The sequence below is a fragment of the Microplitis mediator genome, chromosome 7 (assembly GCF_029852145.1).
Source record: "Microplitis mediator isolate UGA2020A chromosome 7, iyMicMedi2.1, whole genome shotgun sequence".
NCBI lineage: Eukaryota > Metazoa > Arthropoda > Insecta > Hymenoptera > Braconidae > Microplitis > Microplitis mediator.
In genome coordinates this window covers 8275235-8289842 of record NC_079975.1, presented here as the reverse complement: position 1 = coordinate 8289842, position 14608 = coordinate 8275235, and the positions used below count along the sequence as shown (strand labels likewise).

The following is a 14608-nucleotide window of genomic DNA, read 5'->3' as shown; positions in this document are numbered from 1 at the left end:
GAAATTTCGATCATTTGAATACTTTCTAATTCTTATAATGGAATTTAAAAGTATTGAAAAGAATTCAATCTTTCATAATTTTAGAAAAAGATTCAGAAAGATTCGAAATTGTGAATTCATTTAAATTTATTTCAATTCAATTCATAACTCGAAATATCGAACTATTTTAGTATTGAGAAAGTTTCAGAAAAATTACAAATTCTCAATTTCTTTCAATTCTTTTCAATCCTACACTCGATCCAAAATATCGAACTATTTTGGTATTGAGAAGGATTCAGAAAGATTGGAAAATGTGAATTCATTTTAATTGATGTCAATTCAATTCATAATTGGAAATATGGAACTATTTAAGTATTGAGGGAAATTCAAAAAGATTGAAAATATCAATTTATTCGAATCTTTTTCAATTCTTTGGAAGTTTAGAAATTCTTATATTATTTTTAGATTCGATATAGGGTAGAGGTACCATTTGTGGCCACTGCTCCATTTTTGGACATTCGATACTTTATTTTAATTAATGAAAAAGTATAAAATAAAATTGCCATTTTAATAATGGGTTAAAAGTATCTTTGAACACATTTTAAAAATTAATTTTGTCGTTGTGTCTTTTACAAATTATTTTATTAAAATTTTTCAAGTGTCCAAAACTGGCCCTAAAGTGGCCAAAAACGGTACCTCTACCCTAATTGAAAAGTATTAATTTTATGTCCAGATGAAAACCTTGTGGAATAGGATTTATCCAAAGGAATTCAATTCTCATCTTTTTCAATACTTTTCAATGAGTATTTTTAATCAAGGATATATGTTAAAAGTAAAAATTTTCTAAGAATTATTTTGTGATGGTTAACATTATTTTTAACATATTTTGTGTGTTGATTTGACAGTAACATATAAAAAGTCTTACTTTCGAATAAAATAACATTTTTGTGTGTTAAAAAACCATTCGATTGCGGCAGTTCAAACAATAAATACTGTGTTAAATTGACACACAAAAGTGTTAAAAATTCAACACTCAGAATTTTAACACCTGCTTTTTTTTACACTTTGACGATTCATTTTTTACTGTGTATACCCAAGAAAATTTTTAAATGAATTGGAAACTACATTTTTTTTTAAATGAAAAAAAAATTTTTCGCGCCAATCAATTTTTTTAAATCTTGACAAAATTTTTGTTTTTATTTCGTAATAAAAAATTTTTCTTCGGCCAAGAAATCCTTTTTTCCTGTGTATAAAATATGAAGCGATAAATTATATAACTTCACGCTTCGCAATAATATTATATATTAAAAATAATCGTCAATATATGAGATATAAGACTTAAAAGTCAATAATTAATTGTAATAAAAAAAAAGTCTGGAAAATGTTTGATTCTGTAGGTCGCCCTAAAATTTCCCACTGAAAATTCAATTATTTATGCGTCTTCAAGCTCGAAAAACGTTTTTATTTTGTTTATCAACAGAAACGAAAATACCAGTCACATTCTTTTGTCAATCCAACTAAAATAATATAGACTCCGATACAAATTTAAAAAAATAAATAAATAAAATTGTCTCGGTAAGGATTTAAAATTTTGCTCCCACTGCAATGTTTCCATTTCCATCATAATATTATGATTTGCGCATGAGTAGAATCTTTTAAAAAATATTATAAAATGGTGGGAGAAAAATTATAAGTTCAAATTTAAATGATCAATTGTCTTAGTGGACTACTTCATTTATTAGAAAAATTTTTAACCTCGTTGTCAATTTAAAATTTTAATGTGTTAATGTGATTAAAAAAAAAAAAAAGTCTTAACTAATAATGTCAATAATACAAAGAGTACTTTTTTCAAAATTAATAACAAATATTCCAAAACGTACTTATATTAAAAATAAAAATGAATTTAATGGAGAAATTTATTCATCAAAAAGTGCAAATGATTGTGATGGAGAAATTAAAAAATGGCCTACAGAAAAGAGGATTAAATTTAATTTTCATCCTGAAACAGAGACAGCATTTAATCAACAAATCAATACCGAATTCAAAGCATTTTACAATTATTTATCTATGGTATAAAATAAAAATAATAAATATCAAGATAATTAAATAGTTTTTATCTTTTATATACATGTAATATTTATTTTTCTGATATAAGGCGACATATTTTGGCCGAGCAGATGTAGCATTGCCAGGTTGTCAGTCTTATTTTACTCAAATGTATGTCGAGGAATATGAACATGCAATACAATTTTTAAATTATGTTAACATGCGTGGAGGGTCAGTTAATCTTTGCGGTATTACACCTCCATCTAATCAAAACTGGAACTGTCCGCTCTATGCGTTCAAAGTACTGACAAAAATTTGAATAATTAATCGCAGTACATTTATTAATTTAGTTATTTCTCACAATTAAATTAATTTATTTATTATTATTTATAACTTCAGGAAGCTTTGCAGTTAGAAGTCGATGTATCAAATAAACTAGCAGCTGCAAATGAAATTGCGGAAAAACATAAAGACCTCAATGCCAGTGATTTTATAATCAGTGGTTTTATGGAAAGTCAAATGAAAAGTATTAATGAGTTTGAAAAATTTACAACCATTCTTTCTGGTATTGGAGATAAAACTCTTTCAAGATTTATATTTGATAAAGATTTATTAGATAATTATGTACAACCACAATTTAATGTATTGAAAAATAATAATAAAGAAAAATAAATTTACGTATATAATTAAGTTATGATTTTATTAAAATAACATAATACTAATTTACGAGTATCACTTGCAGTAATAAATTTAAATTAACTCACTTTGTATTTGCTAATTACAAATTCAAAAAAATATTCGGTAGATGTTTACATATTTTCGATCGAGAATTTAATTAAAATTTTATCAATGTTAATTTGATAAATGTCTGTTCTTTCGTCAAAAGTTAATTTTTTTATTAAATATTAATTTTAGCCATTGAAATTTTTGTTTTTTGGTTCAACTGACTGCACTCTGATTAAAAACACTCCAATTGAAACTGATTGAAACTCAATCTAATTTAATCAGTCAATCGCAATTTGGGAGCGCTCTGATTAACTGATTGATTTTTAATCAGATTTAATCGGATAATAATCATTTGGTTTTTCGATTATTTTACGATTGAATGCGATTGAAATATTTTAATCGGATTCAAACGGAAAATAACAATTTTATTATCAATTATTTTTCCGATTGAAAATCAATCGGAAATTCTTGATTGAATTCGATTGAAAGTCATTTTTTAAATTTTATACCTCAGTAATGGGAGACTGTAAAAATAAGCCCAGGATACATTTTTGTAGGAAATTTAACGCTCTACGAAAAAAGTTCCATATTATTTTTTGATAAATTTGTCTGTTCAAAAGTTATTGAAGCTTGAAGTCAAATTTATAGTAAATTTCGAGATCTTTCCACTTTTCCAGCGAAACTATCAGACTTATTATAAAATGTCATAGAACATTTTTTGTAGACTATTTCATTTCTTACAAATTATCTCTGATAAAGTTTTTTGAAATTCTGCATTGTTTTCTAGTTATTTTCATTTGAATGTCAAGATCTTGAAATTGATCAGAGCACTACTATTTTAAGAGCTTAACATTAAAATGAAAATAACTAGAAAACAACGCGGAATTTTAAAAACCTTTATCAAAAATAATTTGTAGAAAATAAAATTGCCTACAAAAAAAATTCTATGACATTTTGTGATAAATCTGATAGTTTCGCCGGAAAAGTCAAAAGATCTCGAAATTTACTACAAATTTGACTTCAAGCTCCAATAACTTTTGAACAGATGAATTTATGAAAAAATGATAAGAGACTTTTTTTGTAGAGCATTTAATTTCCTACGACAACATATCCTGAACTTATATGTGCAATGAGCCATCGTCGGGGTATAAAATTCCAAACTTACAATTTTTTTTCCTTGTTATTTAAATGAGAAATAGAAAATCGCAATGTGCCACCTGTTAATATTAATATTAAGGGCTCTAATTTAAACAGTCATCTTATTTTACCTTCCTGCAAATATAGAAGCTAGTTGTGCGCTGAAAAAAAAAAGTTTCTCTAAAATGACACACCCTAATCTACATCAATATCCGTAGATCTCAAAAATGGAACAAATTAGATCTACGCAGATCTAATCGATTTTTTCACGGTTATTTATGACTATATTTGTTCATGTGTAATTATGTCTGCTTATGTGTAATCAGATAAGATCATTTTTATTTTTTATCTATTCTAAGTATTCCTACATGATTCTGGTCGATCATATGCGATCATATCTAATTATTTTTACTCGGGCTGACAAAAATTTAATTTAATTGATACTAATGAAATTAAAAAAGTACAAATTTGTTGTAAACTCACTTCAAAAAGTTTAAGGGAAGATTTTTAAATTTTCAAACCGGGTTTTTTTTTATCCGGGTTTAAATTAATATTACTAGTATATACATTAATATTATAAAGATTTACCAGCAATAACAATTTAAACCCAGATTAAAAATAAACCCGGTTTCAAAAATTGGCGCCAAAAAAAATTTGATTTATAGTTTTTCAAAATCGCATACTTGTAAATAAGCTTTAAGAATGTACAGTTTGTTGATGTTTATCAGAATTCCCGCCAAATCTTTAACCATAAAAATTTGTTTACGAGTTGAAATTATTTGTTTATTTATCAAATAATTATAAAATTAAAATAAATCACAATGGATAATTTTATGGATCTTCTAAAAGTGTATTATTCAAGATTATTTCCACTTGATGAATATTACAAATGGCTTAGCTACGGAGACGGTAATGTATATTATTATTTTAAATTTTTTGAATTTACATTTCAAAGGTTAAACCCATACTACTTAACAGTATTAATTAATTAACTAATTGAGTAATAAATTATTTTAGCGGATTTATTCAAACACAGAGAATTTTCATTTACCCTCGATGGAGATGTATACATAAGATACCAGGCGTTCCATGATCAAAATCATTTAGGAAAAGAATTGTTAAAAATGATTCCAGTTAAAATTGATATCGGCGCAGTCTTCAATATTTTGTAATTTTAAATATAAATTAAAATATATTAATATTATTTAATTAAACAAATTTATTAATAAATATATTGTTATTTTATTTATAGCCCAGGTAAAGCGAGAGGAACAAAAAAACTAGAAGCCATGGAAAGAGAACTTGTCTTCGATATAGATTTGACAGATTACGATGAAGTAAGAACCTGTTGCTCCGAAGCTAATATTTGTAATAAATGTTGGAAATATATGGCAGTTGCCTGTAAAATACTTGACGTTGCTCTGCGAGGTAATTATAATAATTATCTTTATCAATATTTTCAATTATAATTTATCAGCCTACCTAGATGTATCGGTTTCGGCCACTTGCAAATTTTAAATCCCAAGTAGCACACTTGGGTTAGTGTCATCTATAAGATAGAAGTTTTGAATGATAATGAAGTTATCAGACATCTGACAGTTTTTGGATTTTTTTTTAAATGATAAATAATTAAAAAAACAATATTTTGCAAAATTGCACCTCTAGTTTATTAAATTTTCTACATGTGTATATTTTTAGTTTTTTTTTTGTGTAATTTATTTGTTGAAAAAAAAAAATCCGAAAATTTGCAACTGTCTGCTAACTTTAGGATCGTAAGTTTTGAAGCTGTTTTTTTGACTGATCAATAAGGCAACAAAATGATGACAAAAAAATAAGAAATTTCTGTCACCGAAAAAAAAATCTGCTTAAACCCCAGTAGCACAGAGACAACTTTAAGATGTCAATTAAAAGGACAAGACAATATTTTTTTGTCTTAAAGCCAAGTTTTTTTATGCAAATAAAACATACGGATGCTCCCTGATTGAACAAAACGATTTGTGACCATTAAAAAACGATCAAAAATTGAATCATCATTAATCGTCATAATCGTCATGGTTTTTCTCATTTAATCGTCTCTAACCGTCAAAAGACGATTTATTATTTTACGATTGGAAACGATTAATGACAATTAAAATTTCAAATTGTCATAAATTGTTTGTAATCTTCATGCAGAAACAGAAATTGCAATATTACTTTACAATTAAAGACGATTTATGACGATTAAAAATTTGAAATTCTAAATATTAATTGGTCTTTATTTCTATTTTTTTGTATTAAATTTAGATGACTTTGGTTTCGAACATATCTTGTGGGTATTTTCTGGTCGACGAGGTATTCACGCCTGGATATGTGACTCAGTAGCACGTTCATTAGATTCAACGCAGAGAGGAGCTATCGCTGAATATTTCCAATTGATAGTAGGAAATGCTTTTGCTAAGAGAAAAGTTAATTTATATAAAATCCATCCATCAATTAGACGAGCACTGGAAATTATTGCTCCAATTTTTGTACCCATGTGCGTTGAAGAACAAAATATGTTGGGGCCTGAAAAAAATGTCAACAAGTTTTTGGATACTCTACCAGATGAAGAGACTAAGAAAGAAGTTAAAAACTTGTTTGATAGATATACAACTAGTTTGGACCGATGGAATGCTTTTTTGCAATACTTTGAACAAGTTAAAGGAGTAAGTTCAATTATTTGTTTACGTCATTAACGTGAATTTTATATAATTTAGTATGTTAATGACGTGGTAAGATATTTTTTTATTTTTGATGAGAAAGATGACTAAGAATCCCCAAAGAAATTTATAGAAGTACAGTAATCATTAACTAAATTCGCTATCCTGTTCCTCAGCCCATAGTACCCATAGCTTTTTGATGATAATTGTACTCAACGGTGTGCCGTCAACTGATCCCAACAATTTTATATCACAAGAGATCCCTACAAATTGATCCTGCCGACATTTGATTGAAAATGATGAAGATGAAGATTTCTGAGATGATGGTAATGAAAGTTATGAAAATCTTGATGAAACTGATGAATTAGAAGACCAGTTTTCAGTTGGATCTAGTCTGTGGGATCAATTCTCGGGGATTAGTTGTCACGGAACCGTACTCAACAATCTGTATGATCTTAAATCCGGTTTATTACAGTCAAGACCAAATTATTCCAGCATTTCTGGAAAGTCAATCTGGCCATTTATAGTTTTGTAGAAAGATATAAGATCAGCAACTTGTCTTCTGTAGGAGAATTTACTGATCTTAAATAGATCATACACTTCTTCGACTTCCATATTTAATCCCTTAGAGCACATATAGAGTTTAATATACTTGCAGAGATCTGTGTTTTTTCCACCTTGTCGACAAAAAATTGGTGTAAGATGACCAAATTACAGAGCAGTACTCTAGTATCGGACGGACCAGAGTTAAAAAAGTCGAATAAGCGTATGAGAGTCCCTGAATTCTCTTCCCGACCTCAGTACAAATCCGAGTACTTTGTATGCCTGTAGAGTTATTTTTCCCAAGTGACTAGAAAAACTCAACATCTTATCAATAAAATTTTTATTTCACTAAGTACTTTATTATTACGAGAAACCTGCAGTCACTATGTGACTGCTCAAATATCACTATTCAATTTATAAAATACGCAGAAAAAAAGAGTTTCTTGCCCCAAAAAAATTTTAATTTCTACCAAAAAATTTTATGCATTATCAATTAAATACAAAAATTGTCTTGGGGCGAGAAAAGATTTTTTTGGTCAAGAAATAATTCCTTGCATCAAGTAATTTTTTCTAGTTGTAAATAAATTTTTGTTTTCAAATTCATAATGCAAAAAATTTCTTGGGGTAAGTAAAAATTTTCTTTAGGCGAGTAAAGATTTTTTGTGTCAATGAATCCTTTTTTTTTCTGTGCATATTTTTTTGGCTTTGAAAAGCTTCCTAAAACCAAAAGGGAGTATAAAAATCTGTCATTTTGGAATAAGTAACGCGATATAAATAATATAGCTATATATTCAGTGACATTCAGTCATATTTAGTGACAGAATAATTAAAGTATTAATTTATTTAAAGAAAATAAATACGATTGTCTTTTTTCTTGCGTAATTTAAATGTAATTCGAATGATATAGATAAATCTATTTATCTCAATACTTGGCAATTAAAAAGAGTTTAAACTATGAAAAGGCACAAATTCAAGTCAATACCTTTCTAATGACACCAATTCCAATAACATTAACTAATTCTATCATATAGATATGGCGGGAAAAAAATTTTTCTTATTTTCTTAATAATATAGATAATAATATTAATAAAAAATTTTTTTTTACAGAAAAGTTCCAAGTGGAGACAATATAAAAATTTTATTGATGAAATAATGATTGAATATTGCTATCCCCGACTTGATATTAATGTAACTAAAGGTTTAAACCATTTATTAAAATCACCGTTTTGTGTTCATCCTAAAACTGGTAAAATATCTGTTCCATTTAATCCAAAAGCTGTTGATAAATTTGATCCAATGACAGTTCCAAATATAAATAAAGTTATTGAAGAAATTAATGCTTATGATGATTTGGACAAAACTGTTGAAGGTGATGCGGGTAATGTTAAAAGAATAAAAGACTACAAAAAAACTAGTTTAAATAAGTCATTGCATATATTTAATGAATTTTTACGAAAATTAGAGCACTCGAGAAATAGTAAAGATGATAATTTGTTTGAGGCGATGGAAATTTAAATTAACTACTAACTTATAGTTTATTATTTTTTTTTCTTTTATAATCTTTATTTAGTCATTTATTTTTTTTTCTTCGCGTACCCAAGTGGCACAAAAAAAATTGTTAACTGTTTGTTAAATTTAACAGAAAGTTAACTATTTTTTTTTTGTGCCACTTGGATATGATCGGAAAAATTTGAGAAATTTTTTTTTGAATGAGAGTTAATTTTTTTAATGTAAAATGTAATTTTTCATAAAATAATTTTATACTATTATTAAAAAGTTAATTTATATAAGTGTTAAATACAATTAAACTAGACTACAATTTGACGTCAATTTGATTTCAGTATAAAATAAAAATTTAAATACTAATTGCTAATTAATAATTTTAGTTTCTCATTGAAAATTTAAATTTATTGAATAGCGTATAATACTCGAAAGAGTTATTTTAATATTTTGTTTAAATCTACATACAAATATATAAAAATGATTGATAAAATTACTTTTGTTATGGAAAATAAACTATCAGACATTTCCACCTATAAATCATTCAATTTTTTCTATGGTGTAGTAACTACATTATTAAAAAAAATTGTATTGAAATTGATGACTAATTAAGTTAATTAAGATATCGACGTTCTAATTAACAAATTGTCTTACTCCATATTCTTTAGTAGGTGATTTTGTGCAGTTTTTAGATACTAATAGTCAGAAAAAATACTATTTGAATAACCTGGACAAAAATATTATACACATACTAAATATAGAATCGATTTTTAGATGAAAAAAATTTTTTTAATTACTTTTTTTTCGCATAAATGGAAGATTTTCTGAAATGGAGTTAGACAATTTGCTAATTATAACGTCGATATTAATTACTAGTTTTAAATTATAATTTTTATAACTAATTTGTAAAAAAATAAAAGTGATAAATACTTTTAAAAACGTCTGTGTGACAATTTTTAATTTTTTTAAAAGTGAAGAAAATTATTTGGGTGGATGTTTATTACACAGATCCCGATGACGCAGATGTATTGATGATCCAGATTCCCGATGAGACAGATTGACTTTTTTACTTACGACGAATTTTATATTTCCTACAAAAAGTCTATAGAAAATCGGGACTTGTCACAGTTTAAGAAAATTCATAGAAATTTTATAGAAAATTTGGAATTATCACCGTCTCAATTCATAGGAAAACTATAGAAAATAAGAACGTGTCATTGTCCAATAAAATCCATAGAAAATTGAGAATTCAAAATTTTCTTTTTGATTTAAGATCTATCAGAAATCTGGAGATCCGGGATCTGGTTCCATGACAACTGATCCCAGACAACTGATCCCCGACAAGTAATCATACGATAATTGATCCCACAGACAACTGATCCCACTGACAAATTCATAAAATAATTAATTACTATGACATGAGTAATTAAAATTCACTGTTGTAAATATGAAAAGTTGAATTATGTAAATTAGTTGTTGATCACTTGTCGTGGTATAAAATTGTTGGGATCAGTTGACGGCACACCCAAAATTACGTCTCGATGAGTTCTGAATGAGTTCCTATTTATGATTTGGACGTCTCATCAACATCTTAAAGAAATCTTTAAGAAGTTCTCAAGATGTCGAATGAGCCTCCTAGCGAACTCAGAAAGACGTCTTTAAAAAGAGTTCTCAAAGAGTTATTTTTTCTGACTTCACAAGTAAGACTTCAGTATGAATTTACCATGACGTCGTAAGGAGATCCTAATTTTGACTTCATAAAGAAGTCACAAAAAAGAATACATTTAGAAGTCACAAAACTGACGTCTTATTTATGGAGTCTTCAAGAACTTTTAATAAAGAGTTCTTAAAAATGACACCTTTAAGAAGTCATTATAAGACTTCTTGAGGACCCCTTCAAAAAGACATCGTAAAGCAGTCATTCCAACTTGAATGCTGTCTGGGTTGAGCTTTTAAATTTTAATATTTTCGCGCCATTACTATATTTAGCTAGATAACATTCCTATCGTATTTAAAAAACAGTTTTTTTCCATGTTCAATTCATGAATTTTTAATTCAAACATAATTCAAATTTTACTTGCATTTATTTTTTTACGACATGAAATATCCGATCAAAATTTAAACCAGGAAAATACGTTCCTATTGTAAATACCAACTTGGAATGAATTTAACGACAAAAACTATACTGCTATTAACTACATTATACACAAAAATAATGTAAATAATAACAAATAACACAGCAAAGACATGCCGGTTGTTAAAAATAATTGTAAATTGTATAAATTAAAGTATTAAAATGAACAACAAAACTACAGTATTATATTTAGTACTTAATATATTTTTTTCAATAATAATTGTACTGTTAAATAAATGGCTGTATTACAATATTGGTTTTCCAAACATAACTCTATCAATGATACATTTTATAGTAACGTTTATTGGATTGATAATATGTGAAAAATTAGATGTATTTTGTATAAAAGATGTCGCGATTAAAGAAATGTTATTTATTGCAATGACATTTTGTGGTTTTGTTGTATTGACAAATTTAAGTTTAGCGCACAATACAGTTGGAACTTATCAGATAGCTAAAATGTTGACAACACCATGTGTTATTATCATACAAATGTCATTTTATAATAAACACTTCAGTATTCCTGTTAAATTAACACTGATTCCAATTGTATTCGGAGTTATTATTAATTTTTATTATGACATAAAATTCAATATTTTAGGAACTATTTATGCGGCTCTTGGAGTACTTGTTACATCTCTATATCAAGTGGTAAATGTTATTACTTATTCAAATTTTTATTATTACATGGAAAAAAATTTTCCATAAGCACGAGATAAGATGAATCTGGTATCAAATTCTGCCGCAATATATCCCGTAAAAAAATTCGTTCGAAAAAGATTCAAAAAAAAATTTAATTTATTTAATTATCTTACAGTGGATTAATCAAAAACAAAAAGAATTACAAATGGATCCTATGCAACTTTTATATTATCAAGCACCTCTATCAGCTATAATGCTTTTATTTATTGTACCAATTGTTGAGCCTATTGGAAATACTTTAAGTCACAGTTGGTCTTTTTTTGATATCGTGAGTTTTATATTAAAAAAATAATTATTTTTTTCTTGATTCTGAAGTAAGAAGACAATTAAAAATTTTCGATTTTTTCGTTGCAACAAATCAATTGCTGAAAAAAAAAACTAAAAAAAAAATGTTTCGATCGTAAAGCACACTTTGATGCTTCGCATCATGAGTCGTGTAATATGCACATGTAGAAAGTTAAAAAAAAATAGAAATTCAATTTTTTCAAATATTTTGTTCTTATAATTTATCATTTTATTTATCATTTCAAAAAAATCCAAAAATTATTAGACATCGGCTAACTTCAGTATCATAATTTGTTGTTTTAATTCTTTTTCTTCCCTGATTAAAAATACTCATCGAAAAGAATTGAAAATTATTTAAATTCTTTTCAATCCATACGGAGATTTTGAAAAGTATTGAATGGAATTGAAATTTCGATAATTTGAATACTTTTTAATTCTTAAAATGGAATTCAAAAGTATTGAAAAGAATTCAATCTTACATCATTTCAATATCTTCCAATATGGAACTATTTTGGTATTGAGAAGGATTCAAAAAGATTCAAAAATGTCAATTCATTTTAATTCTTTTCAATCCTACACTCGATCCGAAATATCGATCCCATATGTGATCTTAAAATTCGAAACTTTTTTGGTATTGAAAAGTATTCAGAAAGATTAAAAATATGAATTCATTTGAATCTTTTTCAATTCCTTGGAAGTTTAGAAATTCTTATATTATTTTTGGATTCAATAGAATTGAAAAGTATTAATTTTATGTCCAGATGAAAACCTTGTGGTATAGAAAGTATTCAAAAGTATTCAATTCTCATCTTTTTTAATACTTTTCAATGAGTATTTTTAATCAGGGTTTATTTGAATAGTTATTAAATTAAAACAATTGACTTTTGTTTTAGATGATGGTATTTTTTTCTAGTATAGTTGCATTTTTTGTTAATCTTACGTCTTATTGGATTATTGGGAAGACATCACCATTAACGTATCCTTTTTTATATCATTAATTACACGAGTAATTAAGAAGAGATAATTAATATAAATAATATTTTTTCTTTAATTCATTGATATGAAATAATTTAGATACAACATGGTTGGTCATTGTAAATTTTGTTTATTATTGTTGGGTGGTTCTATTTTATTTAAAGAGTCTTTGGCGCTAAATCAAGCTATCGGAATAACATTGACGTTAGGAGGAATTATTTCTTATACTCATGTGAAGGCAAGTTTAAAAAAATTTATATAAAATTTTCGCGTAAAAAAAAAGTCGTTGACAAAAGGGTGAAAAAACGTTTACTGAAGTATTACTTCTACGTTTACTAAACGTTCATTAATTGCTCAAGTATTATTTAATGTTTAATATCTGATTAGTGAACGTAAGTATTCTGATGTTGATATTTTGATATATTTATATAGGAATATAATTTTATTTATAATGATAATAATTATAGTGAAATATCAGACGACTGACAATATTTTATTTTTATAAATAAATTACATATTTATTTGCACAGAATGGTCTTAAAATATTTTTCTTTGAGTTAATATTAAAATTGATTTTTTTTAAAAACAAAAATTGGCGGTTGTCTGCTGATCTCACTATCAATTAATTAATTTTAATTTACAGATGAAAGACAATCAATCAATAGCAGAGTCACAAATTGAAGAAGGGAAACCTTTTGTACATAAAATATAATCAAAATTAATTTAGTATTCAGGTGGTATTCTCATTCAATTGTCAGGACAGTCAATGAATTTTACGATTTTGGTTTTTTTAATTATCATGAATTTAACAGACAGTTAACAATTTTCAGTTTTTTTCAACATATCAATGACAAAAATTATAAAATATAAAATATAAAAATATGCACATGTAGAAAATTAAAAAAACCATAGGTGCAATTTTTTCAAATATTTTTTTTTTTATAATTTATCGTTTTAAAAAAAAATCCAAAAACTATTAGACGTCGGCTAACTTCAGTATCATTAACATATGATCCTGAAATTAACAGACAATTAACAATTTTTGGATTTTTTTTTTTAACAAATCAATGACGAAAAAATAAACTGAAAATATGCACATGTAGAAAATTCAAAAAACCACAAGTGCAATTTTTTCAAATATTTTTTTTTTATAATTTATCGTTTTAAAAAAAAATCCAAAAACTATTAGACGTCCGCTAACTTCAGTATCATTTTTTTTTTAATTAAAAGAACGATAGTAAAAATTCTCATTCTTTAAACCCATATATTTATTATACTTTTTTTTTTAAATATTTTTCGCGCCGTTTCATAAAAACACTGCCTTGAAAATCGTAAATGAAAATTCAAAGACACGCGATAAAATCTTGACTGATTTTTAAAAATATCATCGATTATTACAAGTCTATATCAAAATATAAATATATATATATAATACTTATATGTTATTTGTTTAATCGTTAGTCAATATTTCTCATTCCAGCCGGATAAGATCTTATTGTAACAACTGTAAATATCCAACATTTTGTTTGCACAAAAATGTAATAAATTTTTTTTTAATTGTACAAAACTTTTAAAAATATACATATATATTTAATAAAAAAAAAAATAAATTAATTGTATTATTTTTCTCTTATAATCCTCGTAAAATTTTTTTACTTTTATGATTCTATTTATAAATCGCGCCAGTAGAATTCCATTTAAATTTATATTTAAAGCGAACCATTGAAATAATTCATACAAATATATAATTAATATATTTATTTTAATTAATAGAACAAAAAACTCTTAATTAAATTTAAGATAATACATTGAGCGATAATTATTAACATTTTTTTTTTAATTATCGTTAATTAAATAGATTTAATTATTATCATTATAATTATTTAGTACAATAATTAATTCT

At 25.9% G+C, this 14608-nt stretch overlaps 3 protein-coding genes across 3 annotated transcripts; all 3 read left to right on the top strand.

Annotated features, from left to right (window-relative positions):
* Positions 1–1206: 1206 nt before the first annotated feature.
* On the top strand, positions 1207–2711 carry LOC130670994 (soma ferritin-like). Its single transcript, XM_057474649.1, has 3 exons — positions 1207–2049; positions 2135–2326; positions 2425–2711. Exons 1-3 carry the CDS (start codon positions 1801–1803, stop codon positions 2695–2697), a joined length of 714 nt encoding a protein of 237 aa, XP_057330632.1. The 5' UTR covers positions 1207–1800; the 3' UTR covers positions 2698–2711.
* Positions 2712–4615: 1904 nt separating this feature from the next.
* On the top strand, positions 4616–8934 carry LOC130671797 (DNA primase small subunit). Its single transcript, XM_057475876.1, has 5 exons — positions 4616–4797; positions 4906–5056; positions 5141–5316; positions 6172–6572; positions 8217–8934. Exons 1-5 carry the CDS (start codon positions 4710–4712, stop codon positions 8622–8624), a joined length of 1224 nt encoding a protein of 407 aa, XP_057331859.1. The 5' UTR covers positions 4616–4709; the 3' UTR covers positions 8625–8934.
* A 1950-nt stretch (positions 8935–10884) lies between these two features.
* On the top strand, positions 10885–14277 carry LOC130670907 (solute carrier family 35 member E3-like). Its single transcript, XM_057474533.1, has 5 exons — positions 10885–11394; positions 11561–11713; positions 12624–12706; positions 12805–12943; positions 13349–14277. The coding sequence occupies exons 1-5, from the start codon at positions 10906–10908 to the stop codon at positions 13415–13417; spliced, it is 933 nt and encodes a 310-aa protein (XP_057330516.1). The 5' UTR covers positions 10885–10905; the 3' UTR covers positions 13418–14277.
* Positions 14278–14608: the final 331 nt, after the last annotated feature.